Source organism: Tachyglossus aculeatus, chromosome 22 (genome assembly GCF_015852505.1).
Source record: "Tachyglossus aculeatus isolate mTacAcu1 chromosome 22, mTacAcu1.pri, whole genome shotgun sequence".
In the NCBI taxonomy this organism is placed as follows: Eukaryota; Metazoa; Chordata; class Mammalia; order Monotremata; family Tachyglossidae; genus Tachyglossus; species Tachyglossus aculeatus.
In genome coordinates, this window is record NC_052087.1 from 40,801,154 (window position 1) to 40,828,991 (window position 27,838).

General features: G+C 44.6%; 1 protein-coding gene across 4 annotated transcripts in view; it reads left to right on the top strand.

The window, feature by feature from the left end:
• The window catches only part of SBF2 (SET binding factor 2), a 586,574-nt gene that overhangs the window by 463,797 nt on the left and 94,939 nt on the right, over positions 1 to 27,838 (top strand). For all 4 annotated transcript variants that reach the window (XM_038765198.1, XM_038765199.1, XM_038765200.1 and 1 more), the window contains exon 17: positions 4,301 to 4,369. In XM_038765198.1, coding sequence (XP_038621126.1) covers positions 4,301 to 4,369 — 69 coding nt within the window. The remainder of the gene's footprint in view (positions 1 to 4,300; positions 4,370 to 27,838) is intronic.

Genomic DNA, 27,838 nt, shown 5'->3' on the forward strand with positions numbered 1-27,838 from the left:
TTGGACTCTGGACCGTGAGCTCGTTTTGGTCAGGGAACAGAATTCTGTCATATTGTAGTCTCCTGAGCACTTAAGTACAGTGCTGTGCACAGAGTGAGTGCTTAATAAATACCATTGTATTTGATTGATAGATGGGTAGAGCTTAAAGAGGGAAAAGTTAGGAGTTTTTGTATGTCCATAATCTTAAGGCTAGAGGACAAATAAAGCAACTATCACACTATTGAGAAGAAGCATGGCCTAGTGGAAAAAGCACAAATCTGGGAGTCGGAGGACTTGGGTTCTAATAGTGACACAACCACCAGTCTGCTGTCTGACTGTGGGCAAGTCATTTAACATATCTGTGCCTCAGTTACGTCGTCTGTAAAATGGGGATTCAATACCTGTTCTCCCTCCTACTTAAAATGTGAGCCCCAAGTGGGTCCTGATAATCTTGTAACTACCTTGAGAAGCAGCGTCGCTCAGTGGAGCACAGGCTTTGGAGTCAGAGGTCATGGGTTCAAATCCCAGTTCCGCCAATTGTCAGCTGTGTGACTTTGGGCAAGTCACTTAACCTCTCTGTGCCTCAGCTACCTCATCTCTGAAATGGGACAACCTGATCACCTTGTGACCTTCCCAGTGCTTAGAACAGTAGTAAGTGCTTAATAAATGCCATTATTATTATTATGACCTTGGTGCTTAGTACGGTGCTTGCCACATAGTAAGCACTTAACAAATACTACAGTTATTACTGTGTGGGACAGGGACTGTGTCCAACCAGATTTGCTTGCATCCACCCCAGAGCTTAATACAGAGTGTGGCACATAGTAAGTGCTTAATAAATATCATAGTTATTATTATTATTAGCCATAATAATAATAATAAATGGAAGACTCATGTTCACGGCAAATGTGAAGTATTTAAGGTTCTTTGCATGCAGTTACAATGCACATCTCAAATCACAGACAGTACTAGTAATGTTAGAGCTCCATAAGTTTTCCAATGCAAGCAGCGTGGCTCAGTGGAAAGAGCCCTGGCTTTGGAGTCAGAGGTCATGGGTTCAAATCCCGGCTCCACCAAGTGTCAGCTATGTGACTTTGGGCAAGTCACTTCACTTCTCCGGGCCTCAGTTACCTCATCTTAAAATGGGGATTAAGACTGTGAGCCCCTCGTGGGACAACCTGATCACCTTGTAACCTCCCCAGCACTTAGAACAGTGCTTCGCACACAGTAAGGGCTTAACAAATGCCATCATTATCATTATTATTATTATTATTAAAGGTAAAAGGCAGAACAAGGATTCTATTCTTCACTAACCTGAGAATTCAGGCCCTGGTGCTATACGCACCATCAGGATTACTTAGGAATGAATCACACTGCTTTGTGGGCTCCAGCTCTTATCATATGACTGTCTCCACCCGCGATCATGCACCTGATTCATCCTAGCTTTGCTCTTTGCCAGAAAAGAAAGGAGAGTGAACCAGGTGTATGGGACAGGCCTCCACCTTGAGCACCTAGATTTCTAAATTCTGGCCAAAGGAAATACTAATAATATTACTAATAATAATAATAATGATAAATAACTATAGTATTTGTTAAGCCCTTATTATGTGCCAAACACTGTTCTAAACACTGGAGTAGGTGCAGGTTAATCAGGTTCAACAGTCCCTGTCTGACATGGGGCTCCCAATCTCAATCCCCATTTTACAGATGAGGTAATTGAGGCACAGAGAAGTGAAGTGACTTGCCCAAGGTTGCACAACAATCAAGTAGGGAAGCAGCATGGCTCAGTGGAAAGAGCGTGGGCTTTGGAGTCAGAGGTCATCGGTTCAAATCCCGGCTTCGCCACTTGTCAGCTATGTGACTTTGAGCAAGTCACTTCACATCTCTTGGCCTCAGTTCCCTCATTTGTAAAATGGAGATTAAGACTGTGAGCCCCCCGTGGGACAACCTGATCACCTTGTAAACTCCCCAGAACTTAGAACAGTGCCTTGCACATAGTAAGCGCTTAATAAATACCATAATTATTGTTATTATTGGACCATACTGCTAATGATCTAGATACATCAGTGTGTTTGCATAGAACCTGTCTGTCTGTGATTACATATCAGTTACAAAGTAGCCAGAATATCATCTGACATTCGGTCAAAGACCTGCTTTGCTTTTAGAGAAAGTACTGGTATTCCCCCTTGTTTTGTGCAAATTATATTTATTCCCTGCCTATTTCCAAGACACTATATTTTCCCAAGTTTTTGTGACTAACATGCTTGCCTTTACCAAAATAAAATCAGTATCTCCCCAGTATAAATGAGAAGTAGCATGGCCTAGTGGAAAGATCATGGTCCTGGGAGCCACAGGATCTGAGTTCTAATCCAGTCTCTGCCAATTGCTTGCTTGTGTGACCTTGGGCAAGTCATCTCCATCTGGATGTCCGCCCGCCACCTAAAGCTCAACATGTCGAAGACTGAGCTCCTTGTCTTCCCTCCCAAACCTTGTCCTCTCCCTGACTTTCCCATCTCTGTTGACGGCACTACCATCCTTCCCGTCTCACAAGCCCGCAACCTTGGTGTCATCCTCGACTCTGCTCTCTCATTCACCCCTCACATCCAAGCCGTCACCAAAACCTGCCGGTCTCAGCTCCGCAACATTGCCAAGATCCGCCCTTTCCTCTCCATCCAAACCGCTACCCTGCTAATTCAAGCTCTCATCCTATCCCGTCTGGACTACTGCACTAGCCTTCTCTCTGATCTCCCATCCTCGTGTCTCTCTCCACTTCAATCCATACTTCATGCTGCTGCCCGGATTATCTTTGTCCAGAAACGCTCTGGACATATCACTCCCCTCCTCAAAAACCTCCAATGGCTACCAATCAATCTGCGCATCAAGCAGAAACTCCTCACCCTGGGCTTCAAGGCTGTCCATCACCTCGCCCCCTCCTACCTCACCTCCCTTCTCTCCTTCTACTGCCCAGCCCGCACCCTCCGCTCCTCCACCACTAATCTCCTCACTGTACCTCGCTCTCGCCTGTCCCGCCATCGACCCCCGGCCCACGTCATCCCCCCGGGCCTGGAATGCCCTCCCTCTGCCCATCCGCCAAGCTAGCTCTCTTCCTTCCTTCAAGGCCCTGCTGAGAGCTCACCTCCTCCAGGAGGCCTTCCCAGACTGAGCCCCTTCTTTCCTCTCCCCCTCGTCCCCCTCTCCATCCCCCCGCCTTACCGCCTTCCCCTCCCCACAGCACCTGTATATATGTATATATGGTTGTACATATTTATTACTCTGTTTATTTATTTATTTATTTATTTTACTTGTACATTTCTATCCTACTTATTTTATTTTGTTGGTATGTTTGGTTCTGTTCTCTGTCTCCCCCTTTTAGACTGTGAGCCCACTATCGGGTAGGGACTGTCTCTATGTGATGCCAATTTGTACTTCCCAAGCGCTTAGTACAGTGCTCTGCACATAGTAAGCGCTCAATAAATATGATTGATTGATTGATTGATTGATTTAACTTCTCTGGGCCTTAGCTTCTTCAATTGCAAAATGGGGATTCTCCTCCTACTTAGACTGTGATCCCCATGTGGGGCAGGGACCGTGTCCAGTGTGATTAACTAAAATTTACTCCAACGCTGAGAATAATACTTGACATACAGTAAGTACTTTACCAATACAACAACAACAATAATAATAATATAATAGATTATTAATCCTGCACCTAAGTAATCCATAAAGTGGGTCAAATATTGTCTAGTTTTTACATTTAGACATATACAGCATTTTATGTGATTGTATAGGACCTCATATTTTTTCTTTGAAATTTCTTCTGTCGTACAAAAAGGTAAGATTTTGTGTTTCCAGTAATTGGAATGTTTTGTGGCAGTTCCGGGTTAAATTGTGGTCAAAAAAGGAATTCCCTTCCTACTTGTCTGAAAAGGAATCATTGCCTGATGCATTATTAAGAAGAATGTAGACTTTGCTCTGTGATAGAAATTACACATGTGCTGTTGCAAGAACCATTTGTTTTGAAACACATTTCCTAAACAAACTTTAAGGAGCAGCATTTAAGTATGCTCGTACTTTTAGGAATAAGTGAACAAAACAAGGTAGCAACCTGATGACAACAAAGGGGAATAACTTGAATGAGGTCACAAAACGACCAAGGTGGTGCATTTCCAAAGAAGGGGGTTGAATGGAACTTTTGGATCATCTAGAGGCACCCAACTAGTTATAATGGGGAATAAATAACCCACAAATCTCTTTTTTCAAAGCCGTGGTTAATTATCAGTTCATTATAACAATGGCATTTTTTTTGTTTGCTTTCTTAAAGGATTGTTCAAGTCTAGAAGAATATAACATTGCTGCAGCCCTGCTACCTTTGACAAGTGCTTTCTATAGGGTAAGTTTTTACTGGCCTCCAGGTGAAACTGGTCCTGATTTATGTACTCTATTTATACCCAGGTTGTTGAAAGCAACAAGCAGAGCATAGTGGAAAAAGCACAGGCCCGGGAGCCAGAAGACCTGGGTTCTAATCCAGCTCTGCCCTGTGCGTCTCAGTGTCTTCATTTTAAAAATAGGGATGAAATCCCCTTCCTTCTTAATAATAATAATAATGATGGCATTGATTAAGTGCTTACTATGTGCAATGTACTGTTCTAAGCACTGGAGAGGTTACAAGGTGATCAGGTTGTCCCCCGGGGGGCTCACAGTCTTAATCCCCATTTTACAGATGAGGTTACTGAGGCCCAGAGAAGTTAAGTGACTTGCCCGAAGTCACACAGCTGACAATTGGCAGAGCCAGAATTTGAACCCATGACCTCTGACTCCAAAGCCCGTGTTCTTTCCACTGAGCCACACTCCTGCTTCTTAGTCCATTAGCCTCACATGGAGCGGGGACTGTGTCCAACCTGATTATCTTGTATCTACCCCACGGCTTAATACAGTGCTTGGCTCATAAAAACACTTTACAAACACAAACAAATATTAGCATTATTTTTTTAGGTCCCTAAATCTTGTATAGATGACAGATCTCTTTTTGGGTATTGTAATGGGGACAAGAAGTAGGATCTTGCATATTTTAATGAATTTAATCAGAGCCATAATTTTCCACTTAGCTGATTTTTCTCATCATTTTTCCATCCCAGTTTACAAATATTAAACCCTGCTATGTATTAAGTACAGAGTAGATTCAAGGCTACGCGATTAGGCTCAGCCCTTGTCATGTTGTCCATCTTCTCCCCATATTTCCAATGAAGAAACAGCCCCTGAGGAATTGTCACTTAACTTATATAGAAGGTGTTGCCCATCGTATTCGAAGACCCCTCCAATGATGAAAATCAGCCATGAGTGCATTTGTGACTGAAAAGGTCACTGTAGAACCCAGTGCAGTGTGGACACATTGTGTTATGTTCGATGTTTGCAGCACTTGGTGATTTTTTTTTCTTTTGCCTGCCTATCTCTTATTTTAATTCTTGCTCAAGAAGAGCTGCTCCTTTCTTGATAGAGCTATTCCATGCTAGTCTATTCACGCTTCTCAACTCCCGGTTTCCTATAGACATGGATCCGGGCAGCAAGAGTGAAGTATGCACTGGAGTGGAGAGAGACAGGAGGCAGGGAGGTCAGCAAGGAGGCTGATGTAGTTATCAAGGCGGGATAGGATAATCAATCAATCGTATTTATTGAGCGCTTACTATGTGCAGAGCACTGTGTTAAGTGCTTGGATTAACGTGGTAGCAGTTTGGACGGAGAGGAAAGGGCGGTTTTAGCGATATCGCAAAGGTTGAACCCACAGGATTTAGTGATGGACTGAATATGTGACTTGAATGAGAGAGAAGAGTCAAAGATATTGCCAAGGTTGCGGCTTTGTGAAACAGGAAGGATGGTGGTGATGTCTTCAGTGATGGGAAAGTCACGGGGAGGACAGGATTTGGGTGGAAACAGAAGGAGTTCTGTTTTGGACATGTTAAGTATGAGGTGACGGCAGGACATCCAAGTAGAGATGTCACGAAGGCAGGAAGAAATGTGAGACTGCTGAGACTTATTCTATGTAGATCACTTATTTGGTAAACTTGGAAAACATCAAGAAAAGTAAAAAGATGTGACCCTTTCCCTTGAGTTGTTTAACATTAAAATGGGGTAATCGTTACACTTAAGTGGATGTGTTTTCTGCTGCCCCGTTGAGAGAACGTGGTTATGAATGATAAACACAAGTGAATAAATAAATACCAAATAAGCAGATAAACAAATGGCTGCCGAGGGAGTTAGTGGGGTGGCTTAAAGGATGATATTTTGGAGGTTATTTTACAGGAGGAAAAGATGTAGTTAGGTGAAGAGGCGAGAGAGTGTGTTTCAGAGAGGAGTAAAGGAGGAAGGCCCAGGGTCTGTGGATTTAATAAGAGCTGTCGTAATAATAATAATAATGATAGCTTTTATTAAGCGCTTACTATAAGCAAAGCACTGTTCTAAGTGCTGGGGAGGTTACAAGGTGATCAGGTTGTCCCACGGGGGGCTCACAGTCTTAATCCCCATTTTCCAGATGAGGTAACTGAAGCCCAGATAATAATAATAATAATAATAATAATGGCATTTATAAACCGCTTACTATGTGCAAAGCACTGTTCTAAGCGCTGAAGTGAAGTGACTTACCCAAAGTCACACAGCTGACAATTGGTGGAGCGGGGATTTGAACCCATGAACTCTGACTCCAAACCCCGGGCTCTTTCCACTGAGCCACGCTGCTTAGACATAAAGTTATGAAACTGGACACATCCCTTGTCTCTGACACAGAGCCAAGAGCAAGGGACAGTTTTGATTCTCCTGTGAAGGGCAAAGAGTAGGAGCTGAAAGTAGAGAAAGATAAAAGTAGAAATCTGCCAATTACCCTTTTGCTGCGGATGTTTCCTATTTGGGTGTAAACCGGGGCAGTTTTGCTTCCTGGGTGGTTCTCTGCAGAATTAAAAAGTTCCATTTAAGGACGTATTCTCCAATGACTTCATGACCGATTGCTTCATACGTTACAAGTCTCTGCCCAAGTTATGCAGTTGGGCATTTTTGTGATCTAGGATATTGTGTCACAGTGAGCAATTATTTTCTCTTCACTCCATTATCTGTAAATTTAGTCTTCATGGCCTACGAGCGCTATATGTGCCTCCAATCCCTTTTTATATGAAAAATGTTAAGGTGACCTGTGAGCTCACCTCTTGGCATTCTTTCTTCCGATTAGCTCCTGTGCCCCAGCAAGCCAGGCAGCGCCAATCTAATCTATAAACTCCTTGGGAGTAGGGATCGGGTCTACATTATCTACTGTATTCGCCCCTTCTGAGGGCAGAGCACAGTGCTCTGCACACAGTAAGTGCTCAATATTTGCCACTGATTGGTTGATTGTGCTTTTCACATAGTAAGTGCTTAATAAATGCTATTATTATTATTATGCCACATGTCTGCTGTGTGACCTTGGGCAAGTCACTTAACTTCTCTAAGCCTCAGTTACCTCACCTGTAAAATGGGGATTCAGACTGTGAGCCCAACATGGGACAACCTCATCACCTTGTATCCCCTCCCAGCGCTTAGAACAGTGCTTTGCACATAGTAAGCGCTTAACAAATACCATTATTATTATTATTATTATTATTATTATTATTGATCTGGTCAAAGAGAGAGTGGGCAGTTCAGTGAGAACAAGGTAGCCCAGCCCTGGGATGCTGGTCCGGAAAAATGAATGTGGTCCCAGAGAATCCTGGGCCTTTGTCTCCTCTCCAGCAGTAATAATGATGTTAAGTGCTTACTGTGTGTCAAGCACTGTTCTAAGCACTGGGGGAGATACAAGCTAATTCATTCATTCATTCATTCCATCATATTTATTGAGAGCTTACTGTGTGCAGAGCATTGTACTAAACGCTTGGGAAGTACAAGTCAGCAACATATAGAGACAGTCCCTACCCAACAGTGGGCTCACAGTCGAGAAGGGGGAGACAGAGAACAAAACAAAACATATTAACAAAATAAAATAAATGGAATAAATATGTACAAATAAAATAAATAAATAAATAGAATAATAAATACGTACAAATATATATGTGTATATATATATATATATATATATACATACATACAGGTGCTGTGGGGAGGGGAAGGAGGTAAGGCGGGGGGGGTGGGGAGAGGGAGAAGGGGAAAAGGAAGGAGGGGGCTCAGTCTGGGAAGGCCTCCTGGAGGAGCTAATCAGGTTGGACACAGTCCATGTCCCATTTGGGGCTCACAGCATTAATCTCCATTTTACAGATGAGGTTGCTGAGGCCCAGAGAAGTGAAGCGACTTGCCCAGGGTCACACAGCTGACTAGTGGCAGAGCCAGGATTAGAACCCATGACCGTCTGACCAGCTCCCAGGCCCGTGCTTTATCCACTACACCATGCTGCCATGTACAGAGGCGGGTGGACATAACTTAAAGTTGATTAAGGATAGGGGAAATAGTAGAGTGTGGGTTGCAAGTGATGTGACTTAAAGTTGGTGGGAAGTGCCAAGGAACCAAAATCGCAGCTCAGCTACCCACCTGCCCGCGGGTCCTGCCGCCCAACTCATATTATGAGAGAAATAAAGGGGACCCTGAAGGAGCAGTGCTAGATGATAGGGAGGCAGAAAGTGAATGATGATGATGATTGTGGTATTTGTTAAGTGCTTACCATGTGCCAAGCACTGTTCCAAGCCCTGGAGTAGATACAAGATCATCAGGTTGTCCCACGTGGGACTCACAGTCTTAATCCCCATTTTACAAAGTAACTGAGGCACCGAGAAGTGAGGCATCGAGAAGCAGCGTGGCTCAGTAGAAAGAGCCCGGGCTTTGGAGTCAGAGGTCATGGGTTCAAATCCCGGCTCCACCACTTGTTAGCTGGGTGACTTTGGGCAAGTCACCTCACCTCTCTGGGCCTCAGTTCCCTCATCTGGAAAATGGGGATGAAGACTGTGAGCCCCATGTGGAACAACCTGATCACCTTGTAACCTCCCCAGCGCTTAGAACAGTGCTTTGCACATAGTAAGTGTTTAATAAGTGCCATTATTATTATTATTATGGGTTAAAACCCTGGCTCCGCCAATTGTCAGCTGTGTGACTTTGGGCAAGTCACTTCACTTCTCTGGACCTCAGTTACCTCATCTGTAAAATGGGGATTAAGACAGTGAGCCCCCCGTCGGACAACCTGATCACCTTGTAACCTCCCCAGCGCTTAGAACAGTGCTTTGCTCATAGTAAGCGCTTAATAAATACCATTATTATTATTATTATTAAGTGGCTTGCCCAAGGTCACACAGTAGACAAGTGGAGGAGCTGGGATTAGAACCCCTGTGAAAGGGACAGACAGAAGGAAGGAAGAGGCAAGGAGGAGCTAGCATGCCTAGTGGATAGAGCACAGGCCTGGACCTCAGAAGGACCTGGGTTCTAGTCCTGGCACTGCCACTTGTCCGCTCTGTGATCTTGGACAAGTCACTTCACTTCTGTGTGCCTCAGTTCCCTCATCTGTAAAATGGGGATGAAGACCATGAGCCCCCATGTGGGACAGGGAATGCACAGTCTTTTAGACTGTGAGCCCACTGTTGGGTAGGGACTGTCTCTATATGTTGCCAATTTGTACTTCCCAAGCGCTTAGTACAGTGCTCTGCACATAGTAAGCGCTCAATAAATACGATTGATGATGATGATCCAATCTGATTACCTTGTATCTAGCCCAGTGTTAAGTGCCCATAGTAAGCGCTTAACAAATACCATTCAAAAAAAGGAGCCGGACTAAGGGGAACAGAAGAAAGAGAAAAGGACTGTGAGCCCACTCTTGGGTAGGGACTGTCTCTATATGTTGCCAACTTGTACTTCCCAAGCGCTTAGTACAGTGCTCTGCACACAGTTAGCCTCAATAAATATGATTGATTGATTGACTGATTGACAAAGCTGACAGGAAGAAAAGCAGAAGAGAAGGGGACTGTCTGTATATGTTGCCAACTTGTACTTCCCAAGCACTTAGTACAGTGCTGTGCACACAGTAAGCGCTCAATAAATACGATTGAATGAATGAATGAGAGGGGAGGGGCGTGGGGAAAAAATAGGACAGCGAGGAGTGGAGTGGGGAATCAGTGGGATTAGCACAGCGACGAAGGAGAATACAATAGCAAGGAACCAAAGCCTATGGATGGAACAAGCGAGGAAACCCAGGAGGTAGAATTAGGTTCAGAAAAGCTCAACTGCCATGGATTTTCTTGGCTTACAGCTAGCCTAATGTGAAGTCATTAATGAGGAGTTGACTTCTAAAGTCTTTTGGTGACCCTTTGGTTTTTCAGACAGAAAAACCCTGGCATTAGCAAATAATAGAAATGAGCTCCGCCCCACCGAGACCAGGCTGAAACTATGTTTTTCGAATGGGCTCCAAAAGCTCTTGCCGGGATTCTTGCTGCATCATCAATACGGTTGACCTCGGTGTTGAAATCGAAGGGTTCTACTTCCTGAGTCACTGATGTACCAGTTTCCCATTTAGATGACATGACTCATTTTCAATGTACGCAGCTGTGATGCTACGAGGAAGCTATGTAAAAACAGCACGTTTTGCTTTGTCATTTTCCACATTAAAAGTCTGTTTCAGCCTGGAGAACATCAACTGAGAGAAGCAGTAATGCGTTAGGGACTCAGATTCTCCTAGACAGTGCAAGTCAGTCAGTGGTACTTATTGAGCACTTACCGTGCGTAGAGCACTGTACCTATTGAGCACCTACCGTGTGTAATGGGGGTTTGGGAGGGTACGGTGGAACAGAGTTAGCTGACAGATTCCCTGCCCAAAATGTGTTTAGAGGCTACAGGGGGGAGACTGGGGTTATATCAATCAATCACTAGTATTTATTGAGCACTGACTGTGTGCAGAGCATTGTACTAAGCACTTGGGAGAGTACAGTACCATAGAATCGATAGAAACGTTCCCTGCCCTCGAGGAGCTTACAGTGTAGAGAGGGATAGTGTTCGCGTGGCTTAGTGGAAAGAGCACAGGCTTGGGAGTCAGGGGTCATGGGTTCTAATCCCGGCTCCGCCAATTGTCAGCTGTGTGACTTTGGGCAAGTCACTTCACTTCCCTGTGCCTCAGTTACCTCATCTGTAAAACAGCGATTAAGACGGTGAGCCCCGCATGGACAGCCTGATTTCCAAATTGTAATTAATGATGGCATTTGTTAAGCGCTTACTACGTGCAAAGCACTGTTCTAAGCGCTGGGGAGGATACAAGGTGATCAGGTTGTCCCACGGGGGGCTCACAATCTTAATCCCATTTTCCAGATGAGGTAACTGGGGCACAGAGAAGTTAAGTGACTTGCCCAAAGTCACTCAGCTGACAACTGGCAGAGCTGGGATATGAACCCATGACTTTGGACTCGCAAGCCCGTGCTCTTTCCACGGAGCCACGCTGCTTCTCTAAGCGCTTAGTAGAGTGCTCTGCACACAGTAAGCACTCAATAAATACAATTGAAAGAATGAATTATCTTGTATCAACCGCAGCGCTTAGAACAGTGCCTGGCACATAGTAAGCGCTTAACAGATACCGTCATTATTATTACTGCATATAATGATGGTATTTATTAAGCACTTACTATGTGCAGAGCACTGTTCTAAGTGCTTGGGAGGTTACAAGGTGATCAGGTTGTCCCACGGGGGTGCTCACAGTCTTAATCCCCATTTTCCAGATGAGGTAACTGAGGCCCAGAGAAGTGAAGTGACTTGCCCAAAGTCACACAGCTGACAGTTGGTGGAGCTGGGATTTGAACCCCTGACCTCCGACTCCAAAGCCCGGGCTCTTTTCCACTGAGCCACGCTGCTTCTCCAGTGTATCCAGTGTAAAGGACCAGAAGTATGGGTACCGAAGGCGGAACCAAGGGTTGGGGGTGGGGAGCGCAGTGCTTTGCACACAGTAAGCGCTCAATAAATGCGATTGAAAAATTGAAAGGGGGAGGAAGGGAGGGAGAGGAAAGGGAAAAGGTGTGAAAAAGGGAAGAAGGTAGAAAAAAGAGAGGCGTGAAATGGGGAGAGAGGAAAGGGAAGAGGAGGGAGAGAAAGAAGAGGACAGGATCTCACTCTCCTCATTGCGGTTTTCCACTGTCATCATCTAGTGGAAAGGACGAGCCCAGAAAGATCCCGTTTTAGCCAGAGAGTCCATCCTCTGACACCTTCTCCCACCCCCCACCCGCCCCCCACATCCCAGACCCAAGCTTAAGCAAGGTGTAATAAATAGAGCACAGGCCTGGGAGACAAAATCAATCAATCAATCAATCAGTCGTATTTATTGAGCTCTTCCTGTGTGCAGAGCACTGGACTAAGCGCTTGGGAAGTACAAGTTGGCAACATATAGAGACGGTCCCTACCCAAACAGTGGGCTCACAGTCTAGAAGGGGGAGACAGAGAACAAAACCAAACATATTAACAAAATAAAATAAATAGAATAGATATGTACAAGTAAAATAAATAAATAAATAGAGTAATAAATATGTACAAACATATATACATATGTACAGGTGCTGTGGGGAAGGGAAGGAGGTAAGACGGGGGGTGGAGAGGGGGATGAGGGGGAGAGGGTTCACAAAAGATCATGGGTTCTAATCCCAGCTCCTCCACTTTCTGTTGTGTGACACTGTACAAGTCACGTTGCATCTGTGGGCCTCAGTTACCTCATCTGTAAAATGGGGATTGAGATTGTGAGTCCCATATGAGACATGGGCTGTGCCCAACCTGATTAGCTTGCCAACTTGTACTTCCCAAGCGCTTAGTACAGTGCTCTGCACACAGTAAATGCTCAATAAATACGATTGAGTGATTGATTGATTGATTGATTGATTAGCTTGCATCCAATCCAGTGCTTAGTACAGTGCCTGGCACTTAGTGAGCAGCATGGCTCAGTGGAAAGAGCCCGGGCTGGGGAGCCAGTGGTCGTGGGTTCTAATCCCGGCTCTGCCACTTGTCAGCTGTGTGACCTTGGGCAAGTCACTTCACTTCTCTGGGCCTCAGTTCCCTCATCTGTAAAATGGGGATAAAGACTGTGAGCCCCACGTGGGACACCCTGATTACCTTGTATGGGACAACCTGATTACCTTGTATCTACCCCAGCGCTTAGAACAGTGCTTGGCACATAGTAAGCGCTTAACAAATACCAACATTAATTAATTAAATATATACCACAATTATCATTATTATTATTAAATTAGCAGGAACCCCCAGTTAATGTCCTGACCTTGATCACTCTTCCCCGGACGGTAGCAGCAATAGTGGACAATGGCAGCAGCGAAGAGGATCTTGTCCTCCTTAATCATATTTTCATTCATTCATTCAGTCGTATTTCTTAGCGCTTATTGAGCGCAGAGCACTGTACTAAGCGGTTGGGACAGTACAGTATGGCAGAATTGGCAGACAAGTTCCCTGCCCAAAACAAGCTTCCAGTCTAGAGCACTGTAAGAGGACCTCTCTTCTTTTCCACTTCCTTTCTCCCTCAATCCCTCGTTCTTCTCAGGTGAAGGATTGGGGTAGCCTGCTCCCTGTTGGGTAACAAATGATCATCATCATCATCAATCGAATTTATTGAGCGCTTACTGTGTGCAGAGCACTGTACTAAGCGCTTGGGAAGTACAAATTGGCAACATACAGAGACAGTCCCTACCCAACAGTGGGCTCACAGTCTAAAAGGGGGAGACAGAGAACAAAACATACTAACAAAATAAAATAAGTAGAATAGATATGTACAAGTAAAATAAATAAATGAATAAATAGAGTAATAAATATGTACAAACATATATACATATATACAGACATACATATATACATATATACGGACATGAATAAAAATAAATGACGGGTAGGGGCATAAGTGCAAATGATGGGGGAGTGGGTCAAAATTGGAGTGCGTAGAATGAATCACCGTATGAATCGATGCCTCATCGGGGCAGGAGAGTTTGCCTACGCTGATGAATCTTAGAGCCGTGCCATATAGGGCCACCCATAATGGAAAGGTCTCTGCCGAAGCATCAAAGTTGATTCACCTATGCTGGGCGGTAGTGATGTGGGAAAGAGTCAGAGGCGGATGATCAAGTGAACAAAACTTTGATCAAAGACAACGGCAGAGGCTCAAGTTTTTACTGCGTGGAAGGAGGCAATGATAAACCACTTCCATATATTTAACAAGAAAACTCTATGGATACCATAACGACTTTATGACAGAGGATGGGACGTTCTGAAGAGGGTGCGTCTGTGGAGTCGCTGAGGGAAGGAAACAACTCAGCGCCATTTGAAGAAGAGACTAGGGTTGTGTGACCGGGAAATTGGCTTTCCTTCCTCTTCCCCCTGGCCGTCACTGCCACCTCTTCATCCCCCTTGCCCCCAACCCCTTTAAGTTAGGGCAGTTGGCAACTTGAGCAGAGCAAATAGCCCACAGAGGACACCCAGGAAACTACCATTTTGAGCTGGTGTCCAAGCGAAAGGCCAACGCAATAAACTCCTTATTCCCTGTCCAGGAATATTGGATGAGGCTAACTCAGGCAAGAACCAATAATTATGTCACTGGAACAAAGAGGGTTTAAGAATTGGAAAGACAGGTTCAGTTCGGCGGAGCGCGGGGTAATAACGCGGCATGGAAAGAGTTGAAAATTCAAAAGCTCTGAACCTTTTTTAAAGACAGCAGCAGGGGGGAGGGGGTTATTAATAGCCGCCCTTCATGGAAATTAAGGAATCAGTTATTTGAGTGGTTTCGCTCTGCTGAACTAGCACAGTTTTCTGACGATTACTCAGCATTATAAAAGTCATTGAGGAAGCAGTCTCTTAGCATTTGGAGATTTGTGGAGAAGTTAGAGGGAGGAGTAATTACTAGTGCTGGGAATAATAATGAATTCGGTTGCGCTGCAGATATTTTCTCAGTGACTCACCCGATCCATCTTGTAGCTTGCGACCTTTTGTTCCACACTCGTGAGATATTGTAAGTTCAGTTATACCCTCTGTCTTCAGCGGGCTTTCATGAATCAGTCAATCAGTCAGTGGTATTTGTTGAGTGCTTACTGTGTGCAGAGCACTGTACTAAGCAGGTGGGAGACATGGAGGACACATTCCCTGCCTACAATGAGCTCTCAGTCTAGAGGGGGGTTTATCAAGATTTATCCAAAGTGCATTCCGTTTTGTTTCTGTTATTGGTCATTTTTGAACGGTTGTCCTGATACAATGAAGCAGCTTGGTGAAGTGGTTAGAGCACAGGCCTGAGAGTCAGAGGACCTGGGTTCTAATCCCAGTTAAGCCATTTGCCGGCTGTGTGACCTTGGGCAAGTCAGTTTGCTTCTCTGTGCCTAAATTACCTCATTTGTCAAATGGGGATTAAGAACGGGAGCTACATATGGGGCAGCAACCGTGTCCAACCCAATTGGCTTGTTTCCACCCTGGTGCTAAGTACAGTGCTTGGCACATAGTAAGTGCTTAACAAATACCATTATTATTAAGGATAGGAATTTTGGGTCTATAAACTGCTACTTTGCTGGTTCAATCCCTCATCCTATCCCGACTGGATTACTGCATCAGCCTCCTCTCTGATCTCCCATCCTCCTGTCTCTCCCCACTTCAGTCTCTACTTCACTCTGCTGCCCAGATCATCTTTGTGCAGAAACGCTCTGGGCATGTTACTCCCCTCAAAAATCTCCAGTGGCTGCCTGTCAACCTACGAATCAAGCAAAAACTCCTCACTCTGGGCTTGAAGGCTGTCCATCACCTCACCCCCTTATACCTCACCTTCCTTCTCTCCTTCTCCAGCCCAGCCCGCACCCTCCGCTCCTCTGCCACTAACCTCCTCACTGTACCTCGTTCTTGCCTGTCCCGCCATCGACCCCCGGCCCACGTCCTTCCCATGGCCTGGAATGCCCTCCCTCCACACATCCACCAAGCTAACGCTCTTCCTCCCTTCAAAGCCCTACTGAGAGCTCACCTCCTCCAGGAGGCCTTCCCAGACTCAGCCCCCTTTTTCCCCTCCTCCTCCCCATCCCCCCCACCCTACCTCCTTCCCCTCCCCACAGCACTTGTATATATATCTGTACATATTTATTACTCTATTTATTTTACGTGTACATATTTGCTATTGTATTTATTTTGTTAGTGATGTGCATATAGCTTTAATTCTATTTGTGGACACCTGTCTACATGTTTTGTTCAGTTGTCTGTCTCACCCTTCTAGACTGTGAGCCCGTTGTTGGGTAGGGACCGTCTGTATATGTTGCCAACTTGTACTCCCCAAGCGCGTAGTACAGTGCTGTGCACACAGTAAGTGCTCAATAAATACGACTGAATGAATGAATGAATGGGAGGAGCGTTGATTCTCTCAACCCACTAGGAAACATCGTAGCATAGCAAAACATTATTCATTCATTCATTCAATCGTATTTATTGAGTGCTTACTGTGTGCAGAGCACTGTACTAAGCGCTTGGGAAGTACACACACCCTTGTGCCTATCCCAGTATGTCAGTTTCACTGCCCTAAAAGCTTTGTTTTCTATTTCGTCCTTACCATTCTGAAAGCTCTGGAAACCCACTCTCCGAGAGCCCCCACCCAAAGGCAGTCTCTCCCCTTGAAGAAGTATAGAGTGCAGGCCTGGGAGTCAGAAGGTCATGGGTTCTAATCCCGGCTCTGCCACACGTCCGCTGTGTGACCTTGGGCTAGTCACTTCACTTCTCTGGGCCTCAGGTACCTCATCTGTAAAGTGGGGATTGATACTGTGAGCCTCATGGGGGACAGGGACTGCAGGGACTGCGTCCAATCCGATTTGATTGTTTCCACCCCAGCGCTTAGTACAGTGCCTGGCACCTAGTAAATGCTTAACAAATATCATATTATTACACTGTTTGAGTCCTCCTGCGGCCATGGGGCTCACCTGGATAAACTCTCTGCTAAACGAGTAGCTCTCAGCTATTCCCAGTGGGGAGAGAAGAGCTCTTGGAGAGCAAATCTCTGCTGTCGATGGAAATGGGGAGCCCTAGGTCAATCAGACAGTCAGTCGGTGGTATTTATTGAGTTCCTACTTTGTGCAGAGCACTGTACTGACCACTTGGGAAAGGACAGGGCGATGGAGTTGGTTCACGTGATGCCTGCCCACGGGAACTGACAGTCCACAAGGGGAGAATGGCCCGAGGCTTTCCTCTGTGGGTTTAGGGTTAGTTAGCCTGGCCCCGAGTGCTGAGTCATTTCTAAAGCATTTTTGCAAAAGATTAATGCCACTACTACATTTCCACAATTGGAGGTATGTGGATAGCTGGAGTGTTGAAATGCAGTGAAAAAAAAAAATCTAGGTTGCTCTCAGCCTGCCTGGGAGAGGACAGTGTGACAGAATTGGTCATCACGTTCCCTGCCCACAACAGGCTCAATCAGTCAGTCACATTTGTTGAGCACTTTACTGTGTGCAGAGCACTCTTCCAAGCGCTTAAGAGAGTCCACTATAATACCTAACAGACACATTCCCTGCCCACAACGACCTTACAGTCTAGTCCCTGTTCAACCTGCTGAGACTGTGCCTTCAGAGGAGAAGGTTTTGGAACAAAGAACCACCCAGGGCCTTCCACAGAGTGGATAGACCCAGCAGGAATCCTGTAGATGTAGATGTTTATTGTGGGCAGTGAAGACTGCAGCAACTACTATTAATTATTAGTAGTAATCATCAATAATAATAATTGAGGTATTTGTGAAGCACTTACTGTATGCCAAGCACTATGCCAAGCCCTGGGTTAGATACCGGAAAGTCAGGTCCTACATGGGGCTTACATTGAAAGTAGGAGGGAGAACAGATATTGAATCCCCATTTTGCCGATAAGGAAACTGAGGCACAGAGAAATGAAGTGACTTGACCAAGGTCACACAGCCGGCACTTGGTGCAACTGAGATTAGAACTCAGGTCCTCCAACTTCCAGGCCCGGGCTCTTTCTATTAGGCCACACTGAAAGCAATCACTTGGTACGCTACAGAACTCCAGTTCAGGTAGCTATGGATGTAAAGAGGCATCATCATCAGCATCATCAATCGTATTTATTGAGCGCTTACTATGTGCAGAGCACTGTACTAAGCGCTTGGGAAGTACAAATTGGCAACATATAGAGACAGTCCCTACCCAACAGTGGGCTCACAGTCTAAAAGGGGGAGACAGAGAACAAAACCAAACATACTAACAAGATAAAATAAATAGAATAGATATGTACAAATAAAATAAATAAATAAATAGAGTAAAAAAATATGTACAAACATATATACATATATACAGGTGTTGTGGGGAAGGGAAGGAGGTAAGATGGGGGGATGGAGAGGGGGACGAGGGGGAGAGGAAGGAAGGAAGGAAGGGGCTCAGGCAGAATGGAAACACTTGAAAAGGAGTAAAGTTTTCTTAGATTAGCTCAGAGCTCAAATAATCCTGTCATATTTGGAAAATGGCATCTTCCCTTTGGAATAAGTAGTCACAATCAAGAGTAAAGGGAAAAAAAAAACCAAAAATAACATGCTTTTGGAATAAGTAATCACAACCAGGAGTAAAGGGGGAAAAAAACCCAAGAATAGCATGCTATGATTTTGCAAGACTTGAACTTGAATTCTTAGGGGCACATGGGCAAAAATGAATCTAAGAAAATTGTACCAAACTCCTTCCATTTCTTACCAGATGAAGGCTGAAACCACAGCACTATTGAATTACAATTTTGTAGCACATCTTTTCCTTCCTTAATTTCCATCTACCCAACATTTTCCAGAAACAAAAAAGATTAAATTATAGTGTTCGCAGAATAATACATGAGCAAGTAGAGTCCTGAAAACATTCTTTTATTAAGAAGACATAATATGCCAAATTTTTCAAATTTCAACCGAATCTTGGAAACTTACAAAATAGGGATTCCAATCAAAGGTTCAACAGGAACCCAAATTGCCAGGTGCAACCACAGTTCAATCAACTGTGGGTTCATGTAAATTGTTCTCTCCTATTTGGGCCTGTATTTTTTAAGAGTTTCTAATTAGAAATTGTCACGACGATTCACCAGAGATGGAGTAAAAACACATTTTGCCATCACACTCCAGGTAAAATGGGTAGTGAAAACAGATGCGATGATAGGATTGAGTTCATTTATACACTGTAAGAAAGAAATTTGTCCTGAAGACGAGATCTATATCCCCCCAGCTCCTCTAGGCAACCTGCTTTGGTCTTCATGTTTCGTTTTGGCATTATTGCAGAAAATAGTCTTGGTTACTTCACTTTTAATTTTGGGAAGGAGACATACAGCTGTATCTTCTGGAAAGAGAAGGGAGCTGTTGATCTAGAAGCTGCTACCATGAGAAAGCTTAACCTTTCAAGATACTGGTGCAGATTTGGCTCAAGAAATTTCTTAAGCTATGAGGCAGAGAGGCCCTGCCTCATGAGAAATGAAATAACCCCTTTGTACATATTTATTACTCTATTTATTTATTTATTTATTTATTTTGCTTGTACATATCTATCCTATTTATTTTATTTTGTTAGTATGTTTGGTTTTGTTCTCCTTTTAGACTGTGAACCCACTGTTGGGTAGGGACTGTCTCTATATGTTGCCAATTTGTACTTCCAAAGCGCTTAGTACGGTGCTCTGCACATAGTAAGCGCTCAATAAATACGATTGATGATGATGATGGTGATGATCATGGGCCTGAGAGTCGGGAGGACCAGGGTTCTAATCCCGGCTCTGCCACTTATCTGCTGTGTGACCTTGGGCAAGTCACTCTACTTCTCTGGGCCTCAGTTCCTTCATTTTTAAAGGGGGGATTAAGACTGTGAGCCTCATGTTGGACATGGACTGGGTCTAACCCAATCAGCTTTTATCTACTCCAGCGCTTAATATAGTGCCTAGTGTATAGTAAGTGCTTAACAAATACCGTAAAAAATGGGCATTACAATTTAAATTTCCACTAGAGTGAATAATAATAGTAATGATGGCATTTGTTAAGCGCTTACTATATGCAAAGCACTGTTCTAAGTGCTGGGGAGGATACAAGGTGATCAGGTTGTCCCACGTGGGGCTCCCAGTCTTAATCCCCATTTTACAAATGAGGGAATTACTATTACACAAAGTGTCTGAATTAATTTTCAGGTGAATGACATGATATTAGGTTTGGTTGGACTCTCTTATCGAGAACATTGAAAAAACCTTGGTCCTGACACTTTGAGGTAGAATGCCTATGCAAATGAATGAATCCAGCGCTTAGAACAGTACTTGGCACATAGTAAATGCTTAACAAATGTCATAATTATTATCAGTGCTTTACACAGTGCCACATGACCTCTCACGGCCCTGCCATTCAGGTTAATAATAATTATGGTGTTAAGCGGTTACTGTGTGCCAGGCACTGTACTAAGCACTGGGGTGGATACAAGAAAATCAGGTTGGACACAGCCCCTCTCCCACGTGGGGGCTCACGGTCTCAATCCCCATTTTACAGACAAGGTAACTGAGGCCCAGAGAAGTACAGTGACTTGCCCAAGGCCACACAGCAGACACGTGGCGAAGCTGGGATTAGAACCCATGGCCTTCTGACTCTCAGGACCATGCTCTCTCCACTAAGCCAAGCTGCTTCTCTAGTAAACACTGAACAAATACCAATAAAATAAAAAAGGGTGTCAGCTGAGCTGACGACCTATGATTGGAGCCACTTCCAGAACCTAGGTTGGGCTGGGCCATGACTGCTGCTTCGATTGATGGTACCCTGTTAGGGCTACTGCCACGTTCTCTGGGCTTTGTCAATTCACCAGTGCCTTTTTCTGAAAAAAAAAAAAAAAAGGGATCAAGAGGCAAAAAGTTCTTCCTGGTCGTGTTTCATTCATTCATTCATTCATTCATTCAATCGTATTTATTGAGCGCTTACTGTGTGCAGAGCACTGGACTAAGTGCTTGGGAAGTACAAGTTGGCAACATAGACAGTCCCTACCCAACAGCGGGTTCACAGTCTAGAAGGGGGAGACAGAGAACAAAACAAAACATATTAACGAAATAAAATAAATAGAATAAATATGTACAAGTAAAATAAATACAGTAATAAATATGTACAAACATATATACATATATATAGGTGCTGTGGGGAGGGGAAGGAGGTAAGGCAGGGGGGATGGGGAGGGGGAGGAGGGGTTCAGGGGTTCCTTCTCCAGCCCAGCCTGCACCCTCCGCTCCTCTGCTGCCGCTCACCTCCTCACCGTGCCTCGTTCTCGCCTGTCCTGCCATCGACCTCCAGCCCACGTCATCCCCCTGGCCTGGAATGCCCTCCTTCCCCACATCTGCCAAGCTAGCTCTCTTCCTCCCTTCAAGGCCCTACTGAGAGCTCACCTCCTCCAGGAGGCCTTCCCAGACTGAGCACCCTCCTTCCTCTCCCCCTCCTCCCCCTCTCCACCCTCCCACCTTTCCTCCTTCCCTTCCCCACAGCACCTGTATATATGTATATATCTTTGTACGTATTTATTACTCTATTTATTTTACTTGTACATATCTATTCTATTTATTTTATTTGTTAATATGTTTTGTTCTCTGTCTCCCCCTTCTAGACTGTGAGCCCACTGTTGTGTAGGGACTGTCTCTATATGTTGCCAACTTGTACTTCCCAAGTGCTTAGTACAGTGCTCTGCACACAGTAAGCACTCAATAAATACGATTGATTGATTGATTGATTGATTCAGGATTTTAAAGGGCCAAGAACAAAGCAGGCCACCTCGGAAGTCATTCTAGGGTCAGCTAAAAAAGGAGCAGTGCTAGGAGAAGGGGAAGGAAGGAGAGGAAGAGTAAAAGGAGATAGCAGGAGTGGCCAGGGTCATGGCTGGGGGGTGGGCATGGCTGAGACCAGTGGTGTATGCTCTGGGCCACTTAGGGCCTCATGAGTGTCAACTTTTCATTTTGGGTGTAGAGGTGAAAAGTGAGAAAGCCTTTGGGCTGGGGTGAAAGAAGGGGAAGACATCAGGTTCTGGCTTTTTTAATGGTGTGTTTTGGTTTGTTTTTAATGGTATTCGTTTTTATTTTAATGGCATTTATTAAGCGCTTACTATGTGCAAAGCACTGTTCTAAGCGCTGGGGAGGTTACAGGGTGATCAGGTTGTCCCACGGGGGGCTCACAGTCTTCATCCCCATTTTACAGATGAGGGAACTAAGGCACAGAGAAGTTAAGTGACTTGCCCCAAGTCATACAGCTGACAATTGGTGGAGCCGGGATTTGAACCCATGGCCTCTGACTCCAAAGCCCGGGCTCTTTCCACTGAGCCACGGTGCTTCTCTGTTAAGCACTTACTATGTGCCAGGCATTGTAATAATAAGAATTATGGCATTTGTTAAGTGCTTACTATGTGCCAGGCGCTAAGCACTGGGGTAATAATAATAATGATGGCATTTGTTAGGCGCTTACTATGTGCCAAGCACTGTTCTAAGCACTGGGGGGATACAAGGTAATCAGGTTGTCCCATATGGGGCTCACAGTCTTAATCCCCATTTTCCAGATGAGGGAACTGAGGCACAGAGAAGTTAAGTGACCTGCCTAAAGTCACACAGCTGACAAGTGGCAGAGCTGGGATTAGAACCCATGACCTCTGACTCCCAAGCCCATGCTCTTTCCTCTGAGCCATGCTGCCTTTGTGAGCAGGGATTGTCTCTCTTTATTGCTGTATTGTACTTAACAAGCGCTTAGTACAGTTCTGTGCACATAGTAAGCACTCACTAAGTATGAATGAATGAATGAATGAATCAGGTTGGACACAGTCCCTGGGGCTCAGTCTTAATTCCCATTTTACAGATGAGGTAACCAAGGCACAGAGACGTGAAATGACTTGCCCAAGTTCACACAGTAATAATAATAATAATAATGGCATTTATTAAGCGCTTACTATCATCATCATCAATCGTATTTATTGAGCGCTTACTATGTGCAGAGCACTGTACTAAGCGCTTGGGAAGTACAAATTGGAAACATACTATGTGCAAAGCACTGTTCTAAGTGCTGGGGAAGTTACAAGGTGATCAGGTTGTCCCACGGGGAGCTCACAGTCTTAATCCCCATTTTACAGATGAGGTAACTGAGGCACAGAGAAGTTAAGTGACTTGCCCAAAGTCACACAGCTGACAATTGGTGGAGCTGGGATTTGAACCCATGACCTCTGGCTCCAAAGCCTGTGCTCTTTCCACTGAGCCACGCTGCTTCTCAGTAGACAAGTGGCCGAGCCGGGATTAGAACCCAGATCCTCTGACTCCTAGGCCTGTGTTCTTTCCTCTAGACCACACTGCTTCTTTTATTTGTTAAGCGCTCACTAAGGGTCGGGCACCGTACTAAGTGCTGGGGTAGACCCAAGCTAGTCAGGTTGGACACCCTCTCCATCCCCCCCATCTTACCTCCTTCCCTTCCCCACAGCACCTGTATATATGGATATATGTTTGTACATATTTATTACTCTATTTATTTATTTATTTTACTTGTACATATCTATTCTATTTATTTTATTTTGTTAATATGTTTGGTTTTGTTCTGTGTCTCCCCCTTCTAGACTGTGAGCCCACTGTTGGGTAGGGACTGTCTCTATATGTTGCCAACTTGTACTTCCCAAGCGCTTAGTACTGTGCTCTGCACACAGTAAGTGCTCAATAAATACGATTGATTGATTGATTGATTGATTGATTGAGGTCCTTCTGACTCTCAGATTGGGGCTCCATCTACAAGGCCATGCTACTGCTTCTTCCCTATAAGTTAAGGGAGCAGGCCGGGCTGAGAAGTGTGAGAAAGCTGATTGATTCTAGCAGTGAGGAACTGGGTGGGAATTATTTTCAGACTTATATTGATTTTCTAGGGGTTGTGGTCTTAAGAGTGAGTACACGGCATCCCTTTTTATTATCTGCCCTTCTAATGTGTCCGGTCTTTAACGAACGGTTATGTTTTGGTATTATTACTGGAAGTCCCCCCCACAGATCATTCTGCTCACTAGATAGCACGGCCTATGTTGCCAACTTGTACTTCCCAAGCGCTTAGTACAGTGCTCTGCACACAGTAAGTGCTCAATAAATATGATTGATTGATTGATTGTGAGTCAGAGGACCTGCATTCAAATCCCAGCTTCGCTTACTTGTCTGCTAGATGACCTTGAGCAAGTCGCTTCACTTCTCCGTGCCTCAGTTCCCTCATCTGTAAATTAAATCCTATCAATAGATGACCTTGAGCAAGTCACTTCACTTCTCCGTGCCTCAGGTCCCTCATCTGTAAATTAAATCCTATCAATCAATCAGTCAATCAATTGATCGGTGGTATTTTTTGAGCGCCTACTATGTGCCGAGTACTGTACTAAGCGCTTGGGAGAGTACAACAGAATTAGCAGGGACATTCTCTGCCCATAATGAGCTTTCAGTCTTGAGGGGGAACACCAACAATATGAATAAATAAATAAAGCGATTTATAGTAGCCCACTGTTGGGTAGGGACTGTCTCTATATGTTGCCAACTTGTACTTCCCAAGCGCTTAGTACAGTGCCCTGCACACAGTAAGCGCTCAATAAATACGATTGATTGATTGATAAGTACATAAACCTACTCCCTCCTACTTAAACTGTGAGCCCCATATGAGACAGGAATTGTGCCTGTCCTGATTTTCACATATTTACTTCAGCTTAGTTCAGTGCTTGGCACACAGTAAGTGCCTCACAAGTGCCCTAGTTAGTATTTTTATTTTTGTTTTCATTCCCCCACACAGAAAATGAAGAGTCGACATTCACTGTTCTTATTCCTCGTTGGCCTGTTTTGAGATCATCAATCGTATTTATTGAGCGCTTACTATGTGCAGAGCACTGTACTAAGCGCTTGGGAAGTATAAATTGACAACATATAGAGACAGTCCCTACCCAACAGTGGGCTGAGATGATGCCACCCACCCTTCTTGAGCGCCCCAGTTCCCCCCACTCCGTTTCAGAAAGCCGTTTCTGAGTTGAGCCCGAATAAAAATCGCAATCCTTAATCACAGTCCTTAAAAATCACAATCGAAAGTCAGGGAACAAATCAGTAATAGGAAAGGGTTTATACTCTGATTATCATCGATATTAAACGTCTGCGACTGAAAGTCCAGGAAATGTTCTTGGCAAACTACAGCCGTTTCCCATAGTGTGGGATTTATTGGTGGTTTGTGACAAGAGCATCATCGGCTTTGAGGGGTTCCTCCACCTCCCCGTGGGAGCGATTCCTGGGCAGGGTCAGCAACATCTTTCATCTCCTGCGAAATAGAACCCAGTGCTCTCAGAAGCCACTGTACAAACCCTTCATTTGAAACACAAGGGGCTGGAAAAAACAGATTTTGAATAGAAATGCAACATGGCCCTAAAATGACTAGGGGGTCACTGTGCCCAAGGCGAGAGTCATCTCCTGTCGCCAGTTAATTATAGGCTAGAACAGGAGATGACTCTAGTTTATCTACTGGGTAAAAAAAAACAAACAACCTTTTAAAATGTTTTTGTTTCTTAAGATTTTCTTTTACACGTCTCACTCCATTCCTGACCCAATGGGAAACATTCCCAATCCCTTTCCCTCCCTTGCTCCCCAATGTCAGCCCCAATTCCCGCCCCTCCCCAAATCTCCGTTGGGCCTGGAAGTAAGGAATGGGCTTAGCACCAGGAGTGGGGAGAGACTGAGATCGGGAATTGCTGGGGATGGCGGGCAGGCAGACAGGCAGGAGACGGGATGGATCAGGCAACTTCGCTAATGGATTAGAAAACCAGTCCTTCTCTGGGCACTCATGAACCTTACTCTGGTGCTCTCCACCCCAAAAATCCTCCCCTCATCACCAGCGAAGCAAATATGAAACGGCAGTCCTAAATAAAATGATGATCCTCAAGATCGTCTAGATTTTCTTCCTATCAATTTTGATTTAAGATGCGCCCTCTCCCCCCTTGCCAAAAAAATATATATAGCCAAAATAGGAGTAGTAGTAATCATGGTGGGGGTGGGGGTAATGGGAGCCTGGGAGTCAGAAGGTCATGGGTTCTAATCCCTGCTCTGCCACTTGTCTGCTGTGTGACCTTGGACAAGTCTCTTCACTGCTCTGGGCCGGTTACCTCATCTGTAAAATGGGGATTAAGAAGGGAGCCCCATGTCAATCAATCAATTGTATTTATTGAGTGCTTACTTTGTGCAGAGCACTGTACTAAGCGCTTGGGAAGTACAAGTTGGCAACATATAGAGACAGTCCCTGCCCAACAGTGGGCTCACAGTGGGACAGGGACTGTGTCCAATCCAATTTGCTTGTACCACCCCAGTGCCTGGCACATACTAAGCACTTAACAAATACCATTATTATTATTATTATTATCATTAATAATAATGGTATTTATTAAGCAATCCTCTGTACTAAGATCTGGGGAAAGTAGAACAGAATTACAAGACACATTCCCTGCCAACAAGGAGCTTACCCTCCTAACGGGGGAAAACAGATATAAAACTATTTGCATATTGTGGAATTGAATATACAGTTGAAAATACACAGACACAAGTACTAAGAAGGGCATGAATAATCAATCGATGATATTTTTTGAGTGCTTACTGTGTGCAAAGCACTACTAAGCACTTGGGAAAATCCAAGTCAATGCATTTGGCAGAAATGATCCCTGCCCACAAGGAGCGTCCAGCCGGGTATGTGACATGGGGTACACTGAGTTAAACTGGAGAAGACTGGTTGGAGAAGGTGAGATTTTAGGAGGATTTTGAAAGTGGGGACGACTGTGGTCATTTTGCAGAGGGAGGGAATTCCAGGCTGGGGGAGGAGCGAGGGCCAAGCATATTTATAAAACATCTCTGCTTATTTTGCATTGTAGTTTTGGAAATATGTGCATATAGTGAACCTAAAATATCCGTCCGAGCAGTTCATTATCAAAAGCCTGGTCAACAGGAAACACTGAGTAACCCTAGGCATGGGAGAGTTGAATAGGTCCAAACAGTGCTTTCACCGCTAGAAGAATAAGGACAAGAGAAAGGTTATTAACTCTTTGCTCTAAAGACCAAGAATTTCCCAATGTGAAGAGCAAGTACAGACACTCATTGGCTATTTCGCTTGCTTCTGCCTTTGGCATTAGAGTTATGGAAGCCTAAGTCTTTGAAATGACTATTTTTTCAATGGTATTTGTGAATTGCTCCCTATAGAGAAGTAGCATGGCCTAGTCACTTCAGTTCTCTGGGCCTCAGTTTCCTCATCTGTAAAATTGGGATTTAAACCGTGAGCCCCACTTGGGACAACCTGATTACCTTGTGTCTACCCCAGCACTTAGAACGGTGCTTGGCACATAGTAAGCGCTTAAGAAATGCTATTATTATTATTGCTATCATTATTATTAATAATAAAATATGGTCAAAGCAGGGCAAAAATCTGAAACGTCACATAAGTAGAGCTCTTTGGCAAGGCAACTCAGATCTTCAGTATGTTGGATGGTGAGTGATCCTGGGATGTGCTGTAGGAAGCAGATTCAGAGATCTGGTGACCATGTAACAATAATTAGTAATAATAATAATGGCATTTATTAAGGACTTACTATGTGCAAAGCACTGTTCTAAGTGCTGGGGAGGTTACAAGGTGATCAGGTTGTCCCAAGGGGGCTGGCTCACAGTCTTCATCCCCATTTTCCAGACGAGGTAACAGAGGCACAGAGAAGTGAAGTGACTTGCCCAAAGTCACACAGCTGACAAGTGGCGGAGCTGGGATTTGAACCCACGACCTCTGACTCCAAAGCCCGTGCTCTTTCCACTGAGCCACGCTGCTTCCCTATTATGGTATTTGTTAACTGCTTACTGTGTACCAAGCCCTGTATTAAGAACTACAGTGGATACAACCTAATCAGATGGGACACAG